At 35.2% G+C, this 21,285-nt stretch overlaps 1 protein-coding gene across 2 annotated transcripts in view; it reads right to left on the reverse strand.

The window, feature by feature from the left end:
• Nucleotides 1–21,285, reverse strand: part of PCCA (propionyl-CoA carboxylase subunit alpha) — a 450,416-nt gene that overhangs the window by 197,432 nt on the left and 231,699 nt on the right. For both annotated transcript variants that reach the window (XM_066234359.1, XM_066234358.1), the window contains exons 13-16: nt 14,833–14,976; nt 13,478–13,552; nt 9,174–9,242; nt 7,540–7,615 (exon numbers count right to left, since the gene is read on the reverse strand). In XM_066234359.1, coding sequence (XP_066090456.1) covers nt 7,540–7,615; nt 9,174–9,242; nt 13,478–13,552; nt 14,833–14,976 — 364 coding nt within the window. The remainder of the gene's footprint in view (nt 1–7,539; nt 7,616–9,173; nt 9,243–13,477; nt 13,553–14,832; nt 14,977–21,285) is intronic.

Here is a 21,285-nt window from a genome sequence, read left to right on the forward strand (position 1 = left end):
GACTGAAGACACCCAAAAAGTTAAAATGTATGCAGTCTGATAGGATAAATGATACGTTGTATTTTATTCCATATTCAAAGTTTTAAAAGTGTTGATTTCAGAGAATGTAACTCAAATGTACTGAAAGCAAATACTAATTTACATTTTAGATACCAAAGAACAGAACCACTCAAGCACACAAATGAAGCATAGACTTTTAAAATCTTTCTACTTGAATGGTAATATCCAGCATGAAAATGTACACTTTTACCTTGATTAATGATGTTTCAGGAATAAAACTAATACCTGAAAACATTTTCTCTTTAATGTTCTTTGCATAAAATATTACTATGCAAAATCAAATCATTATGTGCTTTTCTTTCCTAATAACTATAAGCTAAAACAATGGCTAATGTCAGACAACCAAAATCTGGGTGTCTCCACTGCTCCCAAAATTACTGTATATTAATTAAGTCTAAAGTCAAACAAGAATAATAAAAAAAATATTTAAAAGCTCAAAAAATCAGATAAATGAAAAATAATTATTGAACTATTCAAAGATATTTTATATAAAATATATATTTAAGATATAAAATATATTTGAAAGTCATCATTTTGTACTTAGTTTACTTCCTTTCCATGTCCCAGGAAAGACAATGCTGCTCAAACCGATCCTTATTTAAACATTAAGCAGATAGTAGAGGTGCTCTCTGAGACTTAGTATATAATTTTAACAATATTATTAATCACATACTCATAAAACTTATGACTCTGAGTTTTAGACTGGGAATTGAGGATGACCTCTGCCAAAGTTCACGAGCTCCCATTTGTATGGGAAATCATGACCAGCCCACGGTCGAGGGGACCCCCGGGGGTAGCGTTCTCCTGACTGCCCGCTGCTTCCAAAACACTGGCCAGACATTGGCTCCACACACGGCCGGGATCAAACAGAGGCCAAACGCCACTGCTTATTGCATGGGGACACAGAAATTAACTTTGACTAATTTATATTTTTGCTCTAAAGAGTCTTTATTTTAACAAAAGTTCACAATCATCTCAGGAAAAACATCCTATTTAAACAACTAAACAGTCAACAAACTAGATAGTAAATTGCCTTTCCGTTTCTGTCCTTGCTAACATATTTTTAAAACCACTCTATCCTTTAGGATTACTCAGAAATGATATATAAGTACAACTTGCAAATGCATCTGTTTTCTTTTTTTCCTTACCCTAGGTTTGGAGAGAGGCCAATGCATGCTTCTCCTCACCTACTTTTAAAACTTTTTATTTTGAAATAATTTCAAAATTATAGAAACTTAAAAAAACAGGATACAAAGAATCACTGTATATCTTTTTCTCAGCTTCTCCAAATGTTAACATCTTATCACATGTATTTGTTTTGTTATTCACTTTCCATCCTTCCCTCTCTACCCAGTTGGGTTTTTTTCTTAAACATTTGGGGTAAGTTGCAGACAAGATACACTTAATCTCCAAATACTTCAGTATATATTTTCTAAAGCCAGGGTAAGTCTCTGATGCACTCACAGTATAATGACAAAATCTGAAAATTAACACTGATAACAATATAATTATCTAATCTATGGGCCTTATTCGAATTCCACAAATTGTCCCATTTATGACCCTTACTACTAAAGAAAAAAACATTTTTTCTGGTCCAGGAACTAATCCAGGATGACACATTGCATTTAGTTGTCATGTGTCCTTAGTTTCCTTTGATCTAGATAGGTTGATCCACATTTGTGTTTCTTGACCTTGATACTTTTGAAGAGTACAAGCCCTTTAGTTTGTACTCTGTCTTTCAATTTGGTTTCTCTGATGTTTTCTCCGGATTATATTCCCGCTATACATTTTTGAACAGAACGTCACAGAAATGTGCTCTTTTCAGCGCTCCTTCTCAAGAGGCACATGATGCTGATCTGTCCATCCCCAGTGATGCTCACTTTGATCATTTGGACAAGTTGCTAGGTGTTTCCATTTTAAAGGTACTAGTTTCCCATTATACTTAACAGATTTTCACCCACTAATTTTAGCATTCATTTTTGATGATTCTTATCTAAACTATTTGGTGTTTGCCAAGTGGTAATTTTTCTACAATAACTAGTTAAACATCTTCTGTAGGGAAGAGTTGGGCTTCCTCCCCCAATTATTTTTCTTACCTATTTATATTCATAAGAATTCATGGACCCTCATTTTATTCCATGGATTTTAGAAAATTGCTAGCATTATTTATTTTCTTGCTGAAGTTTTCCCTGATTGACCAATGGAGCCTTATAAAGCTGGCTCTTGTATACGTTGGACATATCATTTTTACAAACTCAATTATTTCTTATACAAGATATTTCAGGCTCATCTTTATGCTGTACCTGAAATCAGCCATGTCATTAATTAGTACTGATTCCATAAATGGGTAAATAGTATTTAGAAAACAAGATCGAGGTGCTTGGTGTGCTCATTGTTATGGCTGTCAATGCTTCTATGACCTCCAGGCAGAGCACTGGTTCTCAATCAAGGGTGATTTGCCCTGTAGGGCACATACAGCAATGCCTAGAAATATCTGGTTATCACAACTGAGGAGATATTACTGTCGTGTAATGGGTAGTGGCCAAGGATGTTGATAAATATCCTACCATGCAAAGGACAGGCCCCTCACAACAAAGAATTGTCTATCCCAAGGTATCAGTAGTGCTAAAGTTAAAGAACTCTGAGCTATAGATGTTTATGTATGTGCATACATACATGCACATGCACAAACAGGCACACAACATACATTTGTATATTTATTTTTCAATCTATGTTAAAAACTAAGAGTTCACACTGATACCTCCAATTTCAACACCATAGGGTCCATTTCCCCCTTATCCATTCCCACATCTGTAACTCTTTTCTCTGACAGTGATAAACTTGGCTCTTCTTATTAAAACAAATATATTTATTTCCTCAATCCCAGAATGTACATAAACTCACTTCAGAACTGCTAACCCATGAACTAGAAAAAACAAACCTACTAAACAGAATTTATCGCTTCTCAGCCTTTTGGCTAAGATGAAGTGTAGAATTTAATATTTCATATTTTGTCTTTAGCTTAAGTGAATCAGTCAAAATACTGTTAAAAGTTATTTAGGTTAGCTTTTATTCTCTCTTCTTCAGCATGAATATGTTATTCATAGAGTTTTATCAATTTATTTCTATCTGTATCCCACTTTTGAGTTTTTTCCCTAGAACACTAATAATTTTATTTACTCATTTTGAAATATTACTGTAGAGCTGAAAGTCAGAAGTGCACAATCAAAGCAGTCTCTCCCCTTCATGCCATGCATTTTGTTTCATGTCTCCCCATCATTTCCACCAGGTCCTCCCTACACCTCCGGTGGGCACACCGTCTTACTAGTTCTGGTCTGCTGTATGTGTGTTTTTCCACAAATGAGCATGAATGTATTCTTACTTCCCTAGTTGTCCACCAATATTGAGTGTCCCTTCCTTTCCCTAATAAAAGAATTGCTACTTGATAGCTTAGTACATGGCCACTTGATTGATATCAACTACATTTCTCATCTTCTTAGTAGCTAGATATGACTATATGACTAAACACCAATAGGTCGGGAGCAGAAATGAAGAGTGCCTTCTAGGTTATGCCCTGAATTAAAAAAAAAAAAAAAAGTGAACATGAACTCCCTTGCCCCTGCCACCTCACTGCTGAGGCCTGATGGTGGGCATGAAAGCAGCTACCTGAGACCCCAAAATAAAAAACCATTTGCTGTGAATGAAAAAGGCACCTTAACAGCCACTGACAACATACTTCCCGGACTCTTATATGGGAGAGAAATTGAATTGTATCTTTCTTAGGTCATTGTATTTTTTATTCTCTTTGTTATAGCTATTTAGACAATAGTCTAACTATGAAGGTCTTCAGGAGAGAGAGGATAGTACATCCTAGGAAATGAAAACAATACTGAAGTAGGAAAAATAAGAACATGAAAGAAAATGGTGTAAATGAAATGGCAGACTACCACATGCACCCTGACTGGGCTCCACCCAGCAACCCCCATCTGGGGCCAATGCTCTGCCCATCTGAGGCCGATGCTCCTAATCAAGGTATTTTTAGCACCTGAGGCAGAGGCTCCATGGAACCATCCTCAGCACCCGGGGCTGATGCACTCAAACCAAAGCTGAGGAAGAGGAAGAAAGAGAAACAGAGAAGAGGAGAAAGAGGAGTGGAAAAGCAGATGGTTGCTTCTCCTGTGTGTCCTGACAGGGAATCGAACCTGGGACTTCCATATACCCGGCCAACATTCTACCACTGAGCCAAACGGCTAGGGCCGAGACATGTTTTCTTAAGGTTTATCTGGTCATAAAATCATCTTCAATTCTGTCATCTGTCAATGTCCTTGTCACAACTAAAATATTCACTCAGAATGTGTTACCTGACTTATGACCTTCCTTCTGATCCTAGTTCATGTCGCCCTGTGTTGATGATCCCACCACTCAGGTCTTAGGATCTTATTTTAAATACTCTAGTCTTCAACTTTGCTACCTATTCCGACAGTCACACCCAAAAGTCACCTAGCATTCAGTAACTGCACCACATTCATAACTACCAATTCAAAATAAATCACATTCCAACTGTAACCCCCATCTTTCTAGTTCATTTAACAAGCACATTCAGTGGAACAATACTGAAACTCCAATCAAGAATGTGAGAAATTCTTTAAGAAAATTTCCCTGGACTCATCTAAAATACTAATGAAACAAAATACAAAGAGGGCAAGATAATAATGATACATTACCATAAAGAACATATAAACTCCAACTAGATTGTGGGTGGGGTTAAAAAATTTAAAAAGATACTCTGGGGACAACTGGGGAAACTTGAAAATGACAGTATATTAGATGGTATTATGAGATTCCTGTTAATTTTCTTTGGTGTGATAATTGTGATTTTGTAGCAGCATGATTTTACCCTTAAGATACATGTTGAGGTATTTAGGAGTGCTGTATCATTATACCTGCAACTTTCTTTTAAATAGTTCAGGATAAAAACAAAGAGAAGAGCAAAGGGGAAAAGGAAAGGGAAAAGTAAAAGTGATGAGGAAGAAGGAGAAGGCGAAGAAATTGAGAAAAAGAAAATGTAGGCCTTAGTGGCTCAGTGGACAGAGCCAGCCCAGGTTCAGTTCCTGGTCAGGGCACACAGGAGAAACAATCATCTGTTTTTCCCTCTTCCCTCTCCCCATTCTGGCCCTCTTCCCCACCCGCAGCCAGTGGCTTGATTGGTTTGAGTGTGGCTCCAGGAACTGAAGATAGCTCGGCTGGCCCAAGCGTGTCAGCCTCAGATGCTAAAAATAGTTCGGTACTCAAGCATCAGCCCTAGAGGGGTTGCCAGATAGATCCTAATTGGGGTGCATGAGGAAGTCTGCCTCACTATCTCCCCTACTCTCCTCTCAAATATAAATAAATAAATAAATAAATAAATAAATAAATAAATAAATAAATTAGAACAAAATGTAGAAAAGCTTAATAATTAATCTAGATGAAGAGTGTACAGGTGTGCAATGTACTATTCATTCAACATTTCTCTAGGTTTGAAAATGCCTAAAATAAAGTCTAGGAGCAATGTATCAAGAAAAAACCCTCTCTGACAAATCTTTTGATATATTCATTATACATATATACATATTTGTGCATGTTTCAATCTGATGTGTATACAACCACATCTTTCTATATGCTCATCCAAACACAACAAAAGATATTTTAGGATCAGAAGGTGGTTTACCAAAAATGAAATTGCATTATACATCACTCTGCAAATTGCTTTTTTACTTTAACAGCACATATGGACATGCCTTTAAGTCATAACTACCTAGTATTTTATAGCGAAGGTGAACAATAAGTTATTCAATCATTTATCTATTTGGTGGACATGGTGGTGGGTCAGAGTCTAGGTTACTACAAACAATGCTGTTTTAAATGTACTTGTAAACATCATCTCAAAATTCAGTCTTTAAACTCTACAGGAAACATTCCCAAAAATTGAATTGCCAGGTCAAAAGGTATGTACTTTTATTTTAACATCTAACGCAGATTGTTTTTCCACAAGATAATAGCAAGTCACACTCTAAAGATGCCTGAGTGTGCCATCCCTCTTATTTTGCCTACACAGTAAGTTTACAGTCTTTTTTAAAATGCTACCACTCTGGGGATTTGTTTGAAGGAAGAATTAAATGAGGCATTCTCAATAGTCACCTAGGAGTCCTAAAACAGTACTCACGTTACTTTCAAAGGACCAAAAGTGGGAGGTGAGCAAAGATACCCTCTCCATCTTTGAATTCCCACTCTACTTTTTCACGCCACTATTAAGGCATCTACCAATTTATATTATACTTAACTTTATGCATTTTCCACACCAGGTTTACCATAAACTCCTTGAAATAGGTGTAGTCACCATTCAATCCTTCATTAATTCATTCAACAAAATATTAATCACATCCCATGTGTCAGGCACTGCCAAACACTTGTAATACACAAGTAAACAAGATAAACACCATCATTGTCTCATGTACCTAATATTCTTATAGGATAATCCAACATTTAGAAATTAATTCTAAAACTACTGTAATTCTTTAATTAGTTATGGTTAATGCTTTGGAGAAGCAGTAGTACAGGGTGCAGTGAACGCTCATAATCCAGCACCCAGTACCGAGAATGACCTAAAATGGGCTTTCAATATTATTTATATATGATCTTTCCCACATGATTCATTCATAACTCAAAGTGAACTTCCATTTTACACTTTAAGTTTGATATAAAGTCCATTATTCTGAAGTTGATGATAACTTACATTGGGTTAAAGTAAAATGATCATTTCATTACAAATGGAAAGTTGCTGATATCATTTAGAATGCAATTTACTCCTAAAGGGGAATAAGTATAACTTTCATTTAATTATTTAAATGTAACAGCTGCTCCGAATTCAGTTATCACTACACACTCTAAACATTTATAGAATCACACTTTGTTAGGTATTAGAACTATCCATCAAGTAACAAAATTGAATTTGCTAGAAAATATTCTATAATCCGCTCTAATTACTAGAAGCAAAGAGCTATTCCTTCAACCCTCAAGTTAGTCAAATGCAGGCCACTATATTTTACATCTCCACACATTTTCAAGTTTCACACTTCAGAAAAACAAAGACAACAATAGAACAAATACACTGTCAAACTGCACTTTTATTCTGAAGATTTCAGAATTGTATTACACATAATACATACTGATAAAGTACTAAATGTTCATCTGGGAAAGTTCATATATTAAGCTATGTAATTAAACTTATAATTTAAGATAAATAAGTAAAGTATAAAGTATAGGACTACTAAAGAAAATGAAGTATTTATTCTTAATTAGTATGTCAGTTTAATTAATTCAGGCTTTTCTTATTCCACGTAAACACATAGGAAGCAAATGTATCATATCTGCTTATCAGTAAATCTTCAAGCTATTTTCTAGAACTAGATGGATAACAGGACCTCGAATGTTTGTTTTTACCTCGAATAACATAATTGTCCAGTGCGTCTTCCATTCTCTTCAGCGCTTCAGTTCTATCAGAACCGTATGTGATGAGCTAAAAGCAAACAAACAGAAAGATTTATAGAGATATATAGACCAACCTACCAATCAATTCATCCCATTAAAAATTAAAATATTTCATAACAGATTTGCTATAATATCTTTCAAAATTTCACAGTGGTTCCATTTATATTATGTCAAATAAGATTTTTCAAAGTAAATAAATATTAGAATCAAGGGATTTCAGACTTTTATCCTACATTTCACTATCACAGGAAAGAGCTATTTGAGATCAACAAAAATGAGCATAAAGAATTTAAAAGGATCAAAATAAAACAGCTAGGACAGTGGAAGATTAGGCAAGATGTCTCCTCGGTCCCTAATTTTCTGTAGTTTCCAAGGCCGACACCCTGAATAACATAACATAGAAACAAAGAGTTCTTATACTAAAAAACTTACTTTTCTATATGATTTTGTGCTTATTTACATGTACCTTATACAAATGAGCAGTAAAAAACACCTTGATGGTTCATGAAAGATTTGTCTGGTTATTACATTAGTCAACTTGTAGCTTGCGTTTTATATATTCAATACATCTGTGTATACATTTAGTATATTTTAATACTTTCAATAGTCAGTTTGAAAATTAATTTGCAGGCTATTTTTCTGAACAGATATGTATTCATCTAAAAATAAAATTCTATTTAAATCAATCTATAATATTTTATGTATTTTTAATTAAATGTTTCACTAACAAACAAAATACCTAAAGTTCATTTTAACAATACAAATGTAAAAACGAGTGAAAAAAATTTTAATGGTTTATTTATTGCAACTACACAAAAAGTACACCCGAAAAAATGGGGGGAAAACCCTCTTGAGAAATAAGACGTTTTAATAAATAAGTCAACTTCAATATAAGTCTTCTTCAGAAACAATACGATTTCCTAAATAAACCCCACAATTTTAACTATGGCAGTCAGAATTTTATATTTTATAGGATCTTAAAATTCTAAAGACTTTAAAGGATCTAAAGATTTAAATAGAGTTGTTAATTTATTCCAGAAAGTCAAATTTCAAAAAGACAGGTGGGTAAAAACACATCCTCTACTCTTACATAAAGTTGAATTATGTCAAATCTATGTAATTACTGATTTGTAAAATTTGAAAAGGTAAAAACTACCCTAAGATACTGAGCCTATCATGCAAGCTCTTTGACATCACCTGCCATTCATTAGTTTTCTCACGGACAATTTTAAGGAATGGCCAAAAAACCACTTCAACTTCTCTCTGCAATGGGAAGGGTTGGTGTGACTGCTTTGGTAAGTTTGTTGGGGTGGGATGGAGGAGTAGTTTGATATGATTTGATTTGACTTGATTTGATTTGATAGGGGAGGAGGGAAGGTTGCAAACTAACATGATGTTGAAATTTCTTTTAAAAGAAACCCTGTTCTGCTTCACTTTTCACTGATCAGTCCGAAGTACTTGTTTAACTATAGTATGATTCAGATAAAAGACCAGCTTCAAACTTTTTAATTAAATAGATCCATTGCCTTTTCAGAAAAAAAAAAACAAAACAAAACGGAAAGAAGTCATTAAGAAATAGAACTAACTTTGGAAATCATTGGATCATAATAAATGCTAATATCACTTCCTGGTTGGATGCCGCTGTCAACTCGGACCTGGAAGATAGAACAAAATGAAAGTAACTTCATAATGTACAGATATCTTCTAACAACAAATTTAATATTCATGCAACAGGTGGATAATTTCAATCTTAACATTTAGCTTCTGGAAACTAAAACAGCAATCAAGAAGTACAGTAGAGATCAAATTATCTTGATCTGTTAATAAGCAGTCCAATGTATTTTTTGGTTTCCCACTAAATGAAGAAAATAAGAAACAGAAAAAAAAAAAAAAAAAGCCTTTACACTTCACTATCCTGTGATGCATTTGTAGCTATTTGATGGTGTCTGCAACTGAATAGCATGAATGATGCCCCTTCTGATCACACTCCCCACTGCACCCTTCTGAGAGTTCCAGTGAGGACCCCAGTCAAGCCTTGCAGCAGGACTTGGGAGCTCTGCTAATCAGCTCCATAGGAAAGCTGGTCCTGTGGCTTTTATATCCGTAACACTTTCCTTTCTTGCCTCACCCTCTCAACTGTAAAACACTTTTTTTTTCTGTTACTGTTAGTCCCCTGAGACTTTAATGTTTACACAGCTTTTTTCATGGCTTTGCTTTGTAAGGACATAGACCCAATTAGAGTTCTGATTTTGCGATTTTCATGGGGAGAAAAAAATAGCACAAGTTCAAAAAATTCTTTTGAAGAGCCTTATTGCTGTTAACCAGCCAACAAGTTAGTTAGTACATTGCTGATTCCTGTTTTCATCTCCCAGTTTGATACCAGCAATAAGGCACAGAGGTTAGCCATGTAAAACTTTTTAAATGAGCAGTTGCTGGGGATGAAATAGTTATTAAATTATTGTGCCTAAGTTTTGGAATCTGAAGTATTTAAAAGCTAATCAAAATACATAAGACTGTCAAGCACGTCCTAGGGGTCTTGAGGATGGAAAATTTAATCGAAGCTGCTAGAACAGCAGGACTTTGATGCCCAATGTTGTAAAGGGGTGGGAAGAGAAAAGCGGAAGCTCACATGGCTCCTCACCTGTGGGAAGAAGCCTCCCTAATAAACAGCAGCTCATCTATCTGCAGCAAGGCAGAAAAAGGTCAACTCAGCGGCTGTTAGGCCTTTAATATTTTAATTTAGGCAATTATCAAGGGACCACATGTAGAACCTCTTGTCTAGGATATCCACATGAGGGTAAGATGATGGCTTTATTATACGGTGACATCAAAAGATAAAGCATAGTATCATTCTCTTAAAAAAGTCATACTATTATTATTCTCTTTGTAAAGTTTTAGAAGATAACATTATAACTAACCCAGGGTTATAATGTGAGCATAAAAATATGGAGATTTGTATGTGCACTCACATTCATATAGGAAAATCTCAATTTTAAATGAAAGTCACTGGTGCACTTAAATAATATACTTGGTTTTCTATTTTCTGAAAACATACTTCAGGACATAAGCTGAAGTTCTACAAAATTTAGTGTTTATTAAAACTAGAAAAGAATTAATGGGGCAGCTGTGAAAGCAATAAAATCAGAATCTACCTTCTCCCCACATTTAAATAGACCCCCAAATGGCAACTGGCAACCAAGTAACATAAGAGAAAAGGCATCACTGAACTTGCAATTTCTTAATTTCAGAGCTAATTTTACCACCATGTATTATTTAAAACCATAGCATGCTTGCTAAAGCAGTATTTAAAACTGAGATTGACACAAGTTCTAAAACTTTTCACTTTAAACATATCTTATTAATCACTAATGAGGTGCTATAAAGCCAGTGTGGAACTGTGATGTTGAACCCACTGGTAAAATAATAGACAATAAAGAATATTTACTACATTCTCCTATAGTTCATAACTTTACATTTTATTTACCTTAAATAACAAGCATCCCAAGATTTAGGTTACCTAGGGCCTCCAGATATACTATGCATTTGTTATTTATTTATTAAAATTATGAGTACAGAAGGCGTGTCATTTTCATTTAAAAATATACAGGGTAGTCACAATGTATTATACATAATCAACACATATCTTTGTATAAGCAAATCAACATTTCAATTTAAAAGGGTAAGAAAGAAAATGGCCACTTATAATTTACTGTTTATGCATCTTTTTCAAAACAATATTCAGCTTTTTAAATTCATGTCTAACAATGAACTAAAAGTCAAATCAAGTCTCCACTCCTCCATATGAAACAAAGACTACACAAAAAATATATATACTGCTCACAAAAATTAGGGGACATTTAAAAATAAATATGAAGCAATAAAATATCCCCTCATTTTTGTGAGCAGTATATTTAGCTTTTGCACTGATAGCTTTAAAAATTAAGTCAAATAAAATAAATTCACAAATTTCTGAGCAGAACAAAATTGCAATCTGAAAATAACAATTTACAAAATACAGTGGCCAAAAAATAAAAAGAGAGTCTTCATATTTGCCACATATGATAGATTTTATGCTTACAAAAGCATGTGAAAAGTACAAACTGTAAGTTAACTCTGAAGTTTGTATTCTTGTGAACAAAATGGTAAGAGACACACAAAGGGTTTTCCTAGATTAAAAATGTCTGACCTAGTTTAAGAAGGCAAGAAGGAAAACACCTAAGTACCCATGTCTGAGAGTCTCCAACCACTGCTCAGAAATCTCTGGCGTAATTTAAATGTCTTCCTTCTGTACCAACAGCGGACCCTGTGAAACGATCAGCCATCTCCCACCCTTCATTCTTGATTCACCTCTCCTCCTCAGCACAACTCCCAGCCCGCCATGTCTACCTGACAAGTGACAGCCCAATCTGATTAAATGCTTCCAAGGAAGGGGACTTGTGGGCCTCCATGACAGGCCAAAAGTGATCACCATGGAGATACATAATTACAGCTGTCAACGCATCTACTGTCCTGCTGACATCAATTTGATTGCTCCCAGCAATAATGATAGACAAAGCTTAGTGTGCACTCTCCCGCACCCAATCACTTTATCTATTCCTTGGTCCATTTAGCTGACATGCAACATTCACACAGCAAATAACAGCAGTAAGCAGAACATTTAAGGCATTTTAATTGTTTTTTCTTTCTATGGATGGCTCACAACCGCAAATGTTATTACATAAAACTCCTGCTGCAGCATTAATTGAAGAAAGATTTGGAGGGACAAAGACTGTAGGGGGTATAGTTTGTCCATTATCACTTGTACTTTCAACAGGTCTCACATTTGAAAATTGCAAATTGCAAAAACTTGTGAGGGCAAAATGTTTGACATCGTGCTAGCTATTACAACATGGTGAAAACTTCTAACAACTAGAGAAATCATTATGAATTCTTTTTTAATACTTTTTGTTTGATTTAAAAAAAATATTTAGATGTGTCCCTATGATACTTGTTTTCTCATGTGCTATTTAATGTCACATAATGCCTGTTAAATCTTTACAATTTTTCTTCTGCCTTCAGGCTTTGAACACAGCATGGAGTCTCCGACCCTAGAAAGGGTCAAGTCCCTTTAGAAAGAACATGGGTAAAAACAATTTAAAAAGTGAAATAAATCATATATCCAATAACATCTTCAAATTTAAAATTCTTCCTGTAATCTTTCACCATCTTCATGCCAGTAATCAAACTGAATAATCATATTCACAGATGGTATAGCCTTGTCATCCACCAGCTAACATCATGTCATATACATATGCGCTTATTACCTTGATTAAAAGAAAGGGTACGTCCTTGTTCTTTTTATGCAACAAAAACTATCTGAAGAACAACTATTAAAAATAGAAGAACTAAGAATAAAGTGGACACTGATCACTTTTCTTCAACTGGTGTGAAGAATATGTACTTACAGCCTGTGGCACTGAACAAAATGATGCGGCTTGTTTGCCTTAATCCACTGCAATTAACAAGCTGATTTTATGCTTGAATTTCTTAACATCTGACTATACAGGGGAGCTGGATTAGATTTACTGAAAAGGCTAAATGTAACATAGAAAAGTCATTTCCTATTCTTAGGATTCCATGTTCTTTTTAATTACAATTTTCAAAAGAATTGGGAACATTGTAAACTATCGTTTATTTAGATTTAGAAGTTAGATGTCTCCCAACTTTCCCTGTCCAGTGGATTCTGACTTCCTGCACATTATAAAGTATAAAATATTAAAAAACAAAAAGTTGTGATTCCCCATGAATTTCACTAGTCTTTCAATTTTGGTGTTGACATGCTTTAACATAAAAATGTGACATAATTTAAGATTTTTAACCCCTCACTTGTTATCATAGCTTAATGACTTACACCAGGTAGATGTACTGGTTCTTGGTACTGAGACAATCTCCCAATAGATGGTAAACCAAAAGACTTGTAGGGGTCCTGAAAGTTCAAAGGAAAGGAAGCAAAGTCTTTGAAATACAAATCAGCAAAAGGTTAAATATTTCTACAGTGAAGAAGCATTTATAGGTCTACTTTTCAACACACAGTACTTATCAAATCACAGATTTCAGATTGTCTTATATTCACTCTAGATAACTTAGAAGTGTATTTAAAACTCAAATAGAACTGTAAGCAGAATTTAGCTGGACATTGATTGTATTTTACTGAAATTGGTAAAATTCCAAATTTTTACAAATCTTCTTAGAATGCCTTGAGCAAAAATAAAATAACTTAGGCGCTACATCAAAATATACTCACATTCAGTACAATAAATGTAGCACACTAAAAATATTTGTTTTTCTTACTCTCAAAACAGCTCACATGTGGTAAAATTTGAGAATTGTGTTCTTCAAATAAAGACCTGAAAAGCAGCTTTGAACATGGTAGTAGATGTGTGCTCAAGTTGTAAATACCTTAGATCATCAGGATAAAAATTATATAAGTTCAGTGTCATAACAACAAGAAAGAAAAGAACACTTAAAAGATAATAAAAAGCATGAACAATAACCAAGCCAAAACATAATTTCTCAAGATCCGTAAACAACACTTACAACTTTCAGTATTCTTAAACACAGATTCTGCTCACTTATTTTTTATTTTGATAGACAGGCTTCAATGTCAAAAAGTAAAAGACGGCATACATGTTCCCTTGCATTCTACAATAGTTTTAATCATTTGAAAAAAGCATTTTCAGGCACTAACTGCTTTACTATCTGATTTATATACATATAAATATTATTTAAATTTTCATTGTTCTTTTCATGTAATCATAAGGAATAAACTTTTAGAAAAAAAAACGGTGGAAAAAAATTTAAGTGAACATTAAATTAACAGTTAATTTGTACTCAGGGTAGGATCTTCAAAAATATGGAAATAAATGTTTCTGTTTATTTCAAATGTGGTTTAAAACAAGCAAACAAAACAAAAATCATGGGCCACTGAAGCACAAGAATATTTAATGCTTTGTGGTCCCTTAAACTGATTGGTAGCTATTTCTCCATCCAGAAAAAATACATGAAAATTAATTAAAATCAATCTTTAAAACTATTGTGAAATACGTCAAAATTATCTAACCTTATTTTGTGGTTCAATTGTGGCTTACATAATCAAATACTTGACACAGATGAAAAAATCGTAACTTTACCCTGTTGTTAAGCCTTACCTGGGGTCTCATGGCTCTGATACAACCACCCTCCCTCCTCCCACCATCATTCATTTACCTCAGCATAAACCCGACATTCAACTGCCCAGCCGTTGATGGGAATATCAGCTTGTTTGTGCCTAAGAGGGTAACCCTTAGCAACACGGATCATTTCTTGGACTAGGTCCAGGCCAGTAATGCATTCTGTGACAGGATGCTCAACCTGCAAGGCCAAGATCTGCCAGTCAATAGGAGTAGGAAAAGGCAATAAATAAATAGAAATAAGCAAAAACAAGTTGAAAATTTTCTGCATAACATTAATTGCATTTAACATTTAATCATATTTGGCCAAAAAAGTAAGAAAATAAAACTAAAGAATAAACACAATATAGTACAAAGCATAATAAGAAAAACTAACTCTTAAAAAGATATGTGAAAGGTCTCCGTATTACTTTTTCCAGTTTTTAATTAGATGTGGTCCAGTAATGTTTCACACTTCAAATTCTGAAACTAATTCATAACCGAAAGTTACATATTTAACTGCAGTCCTCAATGTGGCTGATAATCAACCCATTCTGCTACACTTAGCATGGCATCTATAGAGGCAGCTTATGATTTTGCAAAGCACTAGTCTAGTTTAAGTCTCACCCACTTGCATGCTTTCACTAACCTGTCCTGACAAGCAACCAGATTAGCGTACTCTTACATCAACGCAGTGTAGCAGAAAGGAGCAGATGGATCCTGCAGGTTGTTTTCCCTCCAGACTTATGGGGGGAGTGCTTAGCAGGCACAGTAGCAAAACTGAGCCAGGGAAGTCATTCTGCTCTCTCAGCAAACTGCTGATAACTACATCGGATGATGCTGTCATGGGGATCCCTAGCCTTCCAGACTAACATGTGGGATACACATGTACAAACACATGCTCTGACATATAGGGATACTAACACGGAGACATATCACTGTAAATTTGACCAAGGGCTTACAAGTTCCTAAACTTAACCAAGCTAAAATAAACCACTTACGGCACTGGTAAAGAACAAATAATCTGTCTCTCATCTAAAGCCCTGAATAAATTTGAAAAATTTAAATAAAACTTCGGACACATCTGCTGCTTTGATACCATTTCTCTTCGCATAAAAATTAAGCATGTTCTAATTGCACCTCACAATAGTTTCTTTCCATGACATGTCATATTTCATACACTCTGACACAGGAAAAGGTCACTGAGCAAACGAATTGTCTTCCCATCTTAACTACACTAACTGAAGGATAGGACTTAGTCATTATAATAATCTTGAAGCTTATCATAAGCAGACAATGCCATGGTCTTTAAAAAAAAAAGCTTTGTAAAAATAAACAGATGGCATCCATAATTAGCTCTGTGTGTGTTATGAGTTTGTTTACAGTTTCAACAACATTTGAAGACATTTTGACATAATTTTAATGACAAATCATCACTGAAATAAGCATCTAACCTTTGTAAAATAAATACGACACGAAATAAAGATCTTATTAGACAGTTCAAAACTATATTTTTGAAAGCAAATTATGGTTTTGTAAGAAACAAGAATCTATGGCACAAATATAAGAAAGAAACAAGTATAAGGTCTTTCTATTATTGGTAGAAACAAATTTCAGTGAGAAAGCATCTTACTACTCTACTGCAGAGGTAAATCTACTATGAGCCAAGGGCTTTACATCAAAACAACTGACACATCTCTTTTAGGTGAGAAAATAATTTCAAAAGCTAAGTGAATGATTTAATTTCATCTTTTCATGTCTAGTACCCAGAGAGTACATACTATATGCCAGGCAAAAGCATATATAATAAATGAATGAATGAATGAGCGGCAAATCAGGAGTCACACCTTTCGTAAAGGGTAGAGGCAGGATTGGAATTTATGTCACTCCCGAGTTTATCTGACCTTCCTGATCTTCCTCATGGAAAAATGTATATCAAAGCATGTAATAAATATAATCAGTTATATAATTCTGTGCTGTTGTCTTTTATAAAACATCATTGTAAAGGTTCTTAAAAGAACCAAATTCATAATAAAGCTCTGTTTGACCTTAGAAGACCTCTCAATAACTATGGAGAAAAAAGGTACATTGGACCCATGAATAGATTTTAAAAAACGGACCCACTTTAACCCACACGGAGCTATATAAAAGAAACATAACAACAACATTTTACAGTATAAACTAGTGAGCTGCAAGTATTTCAAAGTAAAATAATTGAGTAGATAACTAAAATAATAACTGGCTGCTCAAGGCAAATTCATTACTTACAGAATTTAAAGTATATACATATATCTACTTAGCCTGGCCTGTGGTGGTGCAGTGGATAGAGCATCAACTTGGAATGCTGAGGTCACTGGTTCAAAGCCCCAGGCTTGCCCAGTCAGGGCACATACAAGAAGCAAACAATGAACAAAAGTGAAGCAATTCCGATCTATCTCTCCCTCCCTCTCTCTCTAAAATCAATAAATAAAATCTTAAAAAAAAAATCCACTGAGGTTTAAGTTTTGTTAAAGTCTATAAAACATTCTAACATGCCTGAATTTTCAGATATGTAACAGAAACATATCCTTTTTAAAGTAAACCTTATCATTTTAAACATTTTGAAAGGAATCTTTCTAAATACATTTTAATAGAATCCCAAGATTATTAAACAGAATATGTGAAATACTGCCTTTACATCCCATATTATTATTATCATCAGGAATCTTGTATGTGTAACATTGTTTCAATAAACAATGTATAGCCCTCACCTATGAGAACTTAAAAATATCTAGTCACCCTCTGCAAGTTGAACTTACTATTTAAGACATTTGAACAGAGATATATATACAAAGAGACAAAATGGCTCACAAACCAAAACATTCAACAGAAGTTTTTAAAATAATTTTGAAAAGAAGGGAGAGGAGAGCCCTGGACAGATAATCTGGTTAGTTGGAGCATTGTCCTGAAGTGCAGAGGTTGCTGGTTCAATCCCCGATCACGGCACAGGCAGGAACAGCTTGATGTTCCTCTCTCTCTCTCTCTCTCTCTCTCTCTCTCTCTCTCCTCCTCCTCCTCCCTTCCTCTCTTGCTAAAATCAATACATAAAAATTAATTAAAGAAAGAAAAAAGGAGAGGAGAGGAGAAAGGGAGAGAGGAAGGCAAGATCAATAGTAATGAAAGTGACTACCTTGAACAAAAGGTTATAAAAGAAAACTGAGTCAAAGACTGGTGTCTAGTAAGCCAACAAGTTCATCTTGTCCCAACTAACTATAACGGTCTAATGCTGATAACATTTATTCTGAGAGCTATTATGTGTGTGGAGGTGGGAAGGAAAAGAGGTTCCTGTGTCATGTCTGCCTGGGCAACATTGTGTTAACCTAAGTTAAATAGCCTTTTAATTAAAGACTCCCCAGTCTCAATCTGCCTTGGAACACAACAAGAAAAGTATATTGTATAGTACTTATTTAAAAATACACTTCCTTCGTTTGTAGAGTATCTTTATGGGTTGAGAATTCCACAGAACACACTTTCAGAAACAATGCATTAAACATTCAAAATATAAAACTGAATTTTCTTACTGTGGCCCTATGCTCACCAAACAAATTTTTGAGAACCTGTTCATACATAGTTTTATTACCCAAAAGAAACATGTGCTAGTTCCAAGAAACATATGATTAAAGGGATCCACCAGATAGTATGATTATATTGATATATCAACGATAAACATATTGACATTCTAGTATATAAATCCTGTGACGTAGTCAACAAAAGATAAGAGAGAGAGAAGCAAAAGGAAGGAAGGAAAGAAGGAAAGAAGAAGAGGAGGCCCTGGCCGGTTGGCTCAGCGGTAGAGCGTCAGCCTGGTGTGCAGGAGTCCCAGGTTCGATTCCCGGCCAGGGCACACAGCAGAAGCGCCCATCTGCTTCCCCACCCCTCCCCCTCTCCTTCCTCTCTGTCTCTCTCTTCCCCTCCCGCAGCCAAGGCTCCATTGGAGCAAAGATGGCCCGGGCACTGAGGACAGCTCTGTGGCCTCTGTCTCAGGTGCTAGAATGGCTCTGGATGCAACAGAGCGATGCCCCAGAGGGGGAGAGCATCACCCCCTGGTGGGCATGCCGGGTGTATCCCGGTCGGGCACATGCGGGAGTCTGTCTGACTGCCTCCTGGTTTCCAGCTTCGGAAAAATGGGAAAAAGAAAAAGAAGAAGAAGAAGAAAAGGAGGGAGGGAAGGAAAGCAGAAAGGGAAGGAAGTAGAGAAGGAAGGAAGGAATGAAGGAATGAAGAAAGGAAAGAGAGAGGGAGGGAGGGAGGGAAAGAGGACCACACATGGGGGAATAAAAAAGGAGAAGTGAACCTTACTAAGTTAGAATTTCTGAATCCTCAAAGGCAAATTACAAACTAATACTATTCTGTAGGGTCTATTAAAAACAGACAAATAAATGTGTACTGGCAATGCCCGAATCTTTTGTTCAAACAGGTACAAACCACTACAATCACCAAATGCCATATCATGGGACATAATCACATTAAAGGACTAGAAAAAGTATGTATAGTTCTATATGCCTACATTAGATGGTCACAATCAGCTAACTTTTTGTAGATCTATTTGCCATTTTAATTTAATTTTATTTTCTTGGTCACCATCAAGCTATCACCATTGTCAGTGTTTACGTCTAGACATTTTGCCATTCCCTTTTATTAATCTGTTACTTCAAATATATTTCCCCAAAAGTAAATAACTGAGTTAGTTTACCTAATGCAATGGTGAGGTAAACTAGGTTTTGCTTCATCTCCTGAGTTCTTAATGTATCAAATTTCAACAGTAACGAGCAATCCTTCTGGCATTGTGTTGTCATTTATCTACCTGTGGTTCTCAGAATACTTATAAATTCTGCCACTACTACTGTCATCTTTAGCCTCATTCCTCATTAAATACAAACTAGGAATTACCTAAAACTAGCGAATGAACGTACAAGGTATCTCCAGAGTCTCGAAGTATCTCCATATAAAATACCCTATCAATGACAAAGGGAAAAGAGTAATTCTCCAGGGGAGAAACACGAGACATACCACCTTAACCTGCCAGCTTCACCAGTATTGGGAAAAATAGATATCACGTGTCTAGTGTTCTTGCCAAAAACGTAAAATCTGAATTTAATCATGAGAAAACAGACAGCTGTTAAAGGGGGGACATTCTATAAAATAAACGACCTGTGCTCATTAAAAAAAAAAAAAATCTGTAAAGGTCATAGTTGACCAAAAAAAGGAGATGTTCCAGATGGAGAGAAAGTAAAAAGACACGACAAATAAATGGAACGTAGAATGCTGAACCAGAATGTTTTCTTTTGTTATAAAAAACATTAATAAAACTATCAGTAAAATTTGAGTATGCTCTGTATATTAAATGATAGTAATATTTTGCTGTTAATATCCTAAGTTTGATAATGGTACTGTGGTAATGTAAAAGAATTTTCTTGATTTGGGGAAATAAAGACATATATAGGAGAAAAGAGCACCAAGCTTGAAATTTACTCTGAAACATTTCAGGTACAGAAGACAAATACAGATACACAGATGCCGATATAGATATAAGGATAAAGCAAATGTAAATATTAGTGAAAGGTATTCAAATATTCTTTGTAAAAATTTTGTAACTTTCTCAAATGTACAATTCTGAACATATGAAATAACTTTTAAAAAAATCATAAAATTAAAGCAATATCATTAGTTTTTGTTTTTATATCATAAACAATTTTAAAATAAAGATAACTTTAACACTATTTTCTCTTCAATCAAAATATTCTCATTGTGTTAAAATGAAAATAATCAACAGCAGATAATTTGTTCAATATATTACCTCTGACTTAAACTTCTAAATATTTTATTGTGTTATTTACCTAGTAATTCCTAAAATTTTAATAGGTAACTCGGTGACAGGCAAGCGTTCGTCCAAGAAAGCAAGATCCAGGCTAATTTTAATTACATAGTTGACATCAAATGAAAATTAACATTGAGGAAAATCTAAAAGAAGAAAAAGTTATAGTGTGAAAAGAAATCATATCAATGAAATATGTGTTAACTTGGACATTATAGAGAAGAGGGTGGTAAAAAGTACTCAAAGTTCCTTGAATGAAAAAATATTTGGTTGTAATTATTTGTCAGTTGAGGAGCAGTGGACCAATTGCTTAGTCAAAACAGAAGCTAGGCCCTGGCCGGTTGGCTCAGTGGTAGAGCGTCAGCCTGGTGTGCAGAGGTCCCATGTTCGATTCCCGGCCAGGGCACACAGGAGAAGCACCCATCTGCTTCTCCACCCCTCCCCCTCTCCTTCCTCTCTGTCTCTCTCTTCCCCTCCCGCAGCTAAGGCTCCATTGGAGCAAAGATGGCCCGGGCGCTAGGGATGGCTCTGTGGCCTCTGCCTTGGGTGCTGGAGTGGCTCTGGTCGCAACATGGCGACGCCCAGGATGGGCAGAGCATTGCCCCTGGTGGGCAGAGCGTGGCCCCTGGTGGGCGTGCTGGGTGGATCCCAGTTGGG

This window comes from Saccopteryx bilineata, chromosome 6 (genome assembly GCF_036850765.1).
Source record: "Saccopteryx bilineata isolate mSacBil1 chromosome 6, mSacBil1_pri_phased_curated, whole genome shotgun sequence".
NCBI classification, from domain to species: domain Eukaryota; kingdom Metazoa; phylum Chordata; class Mammalia; order Chiroptera; family Emballonuridae; genus Saccopteryx; species Saccopteryx bilineata.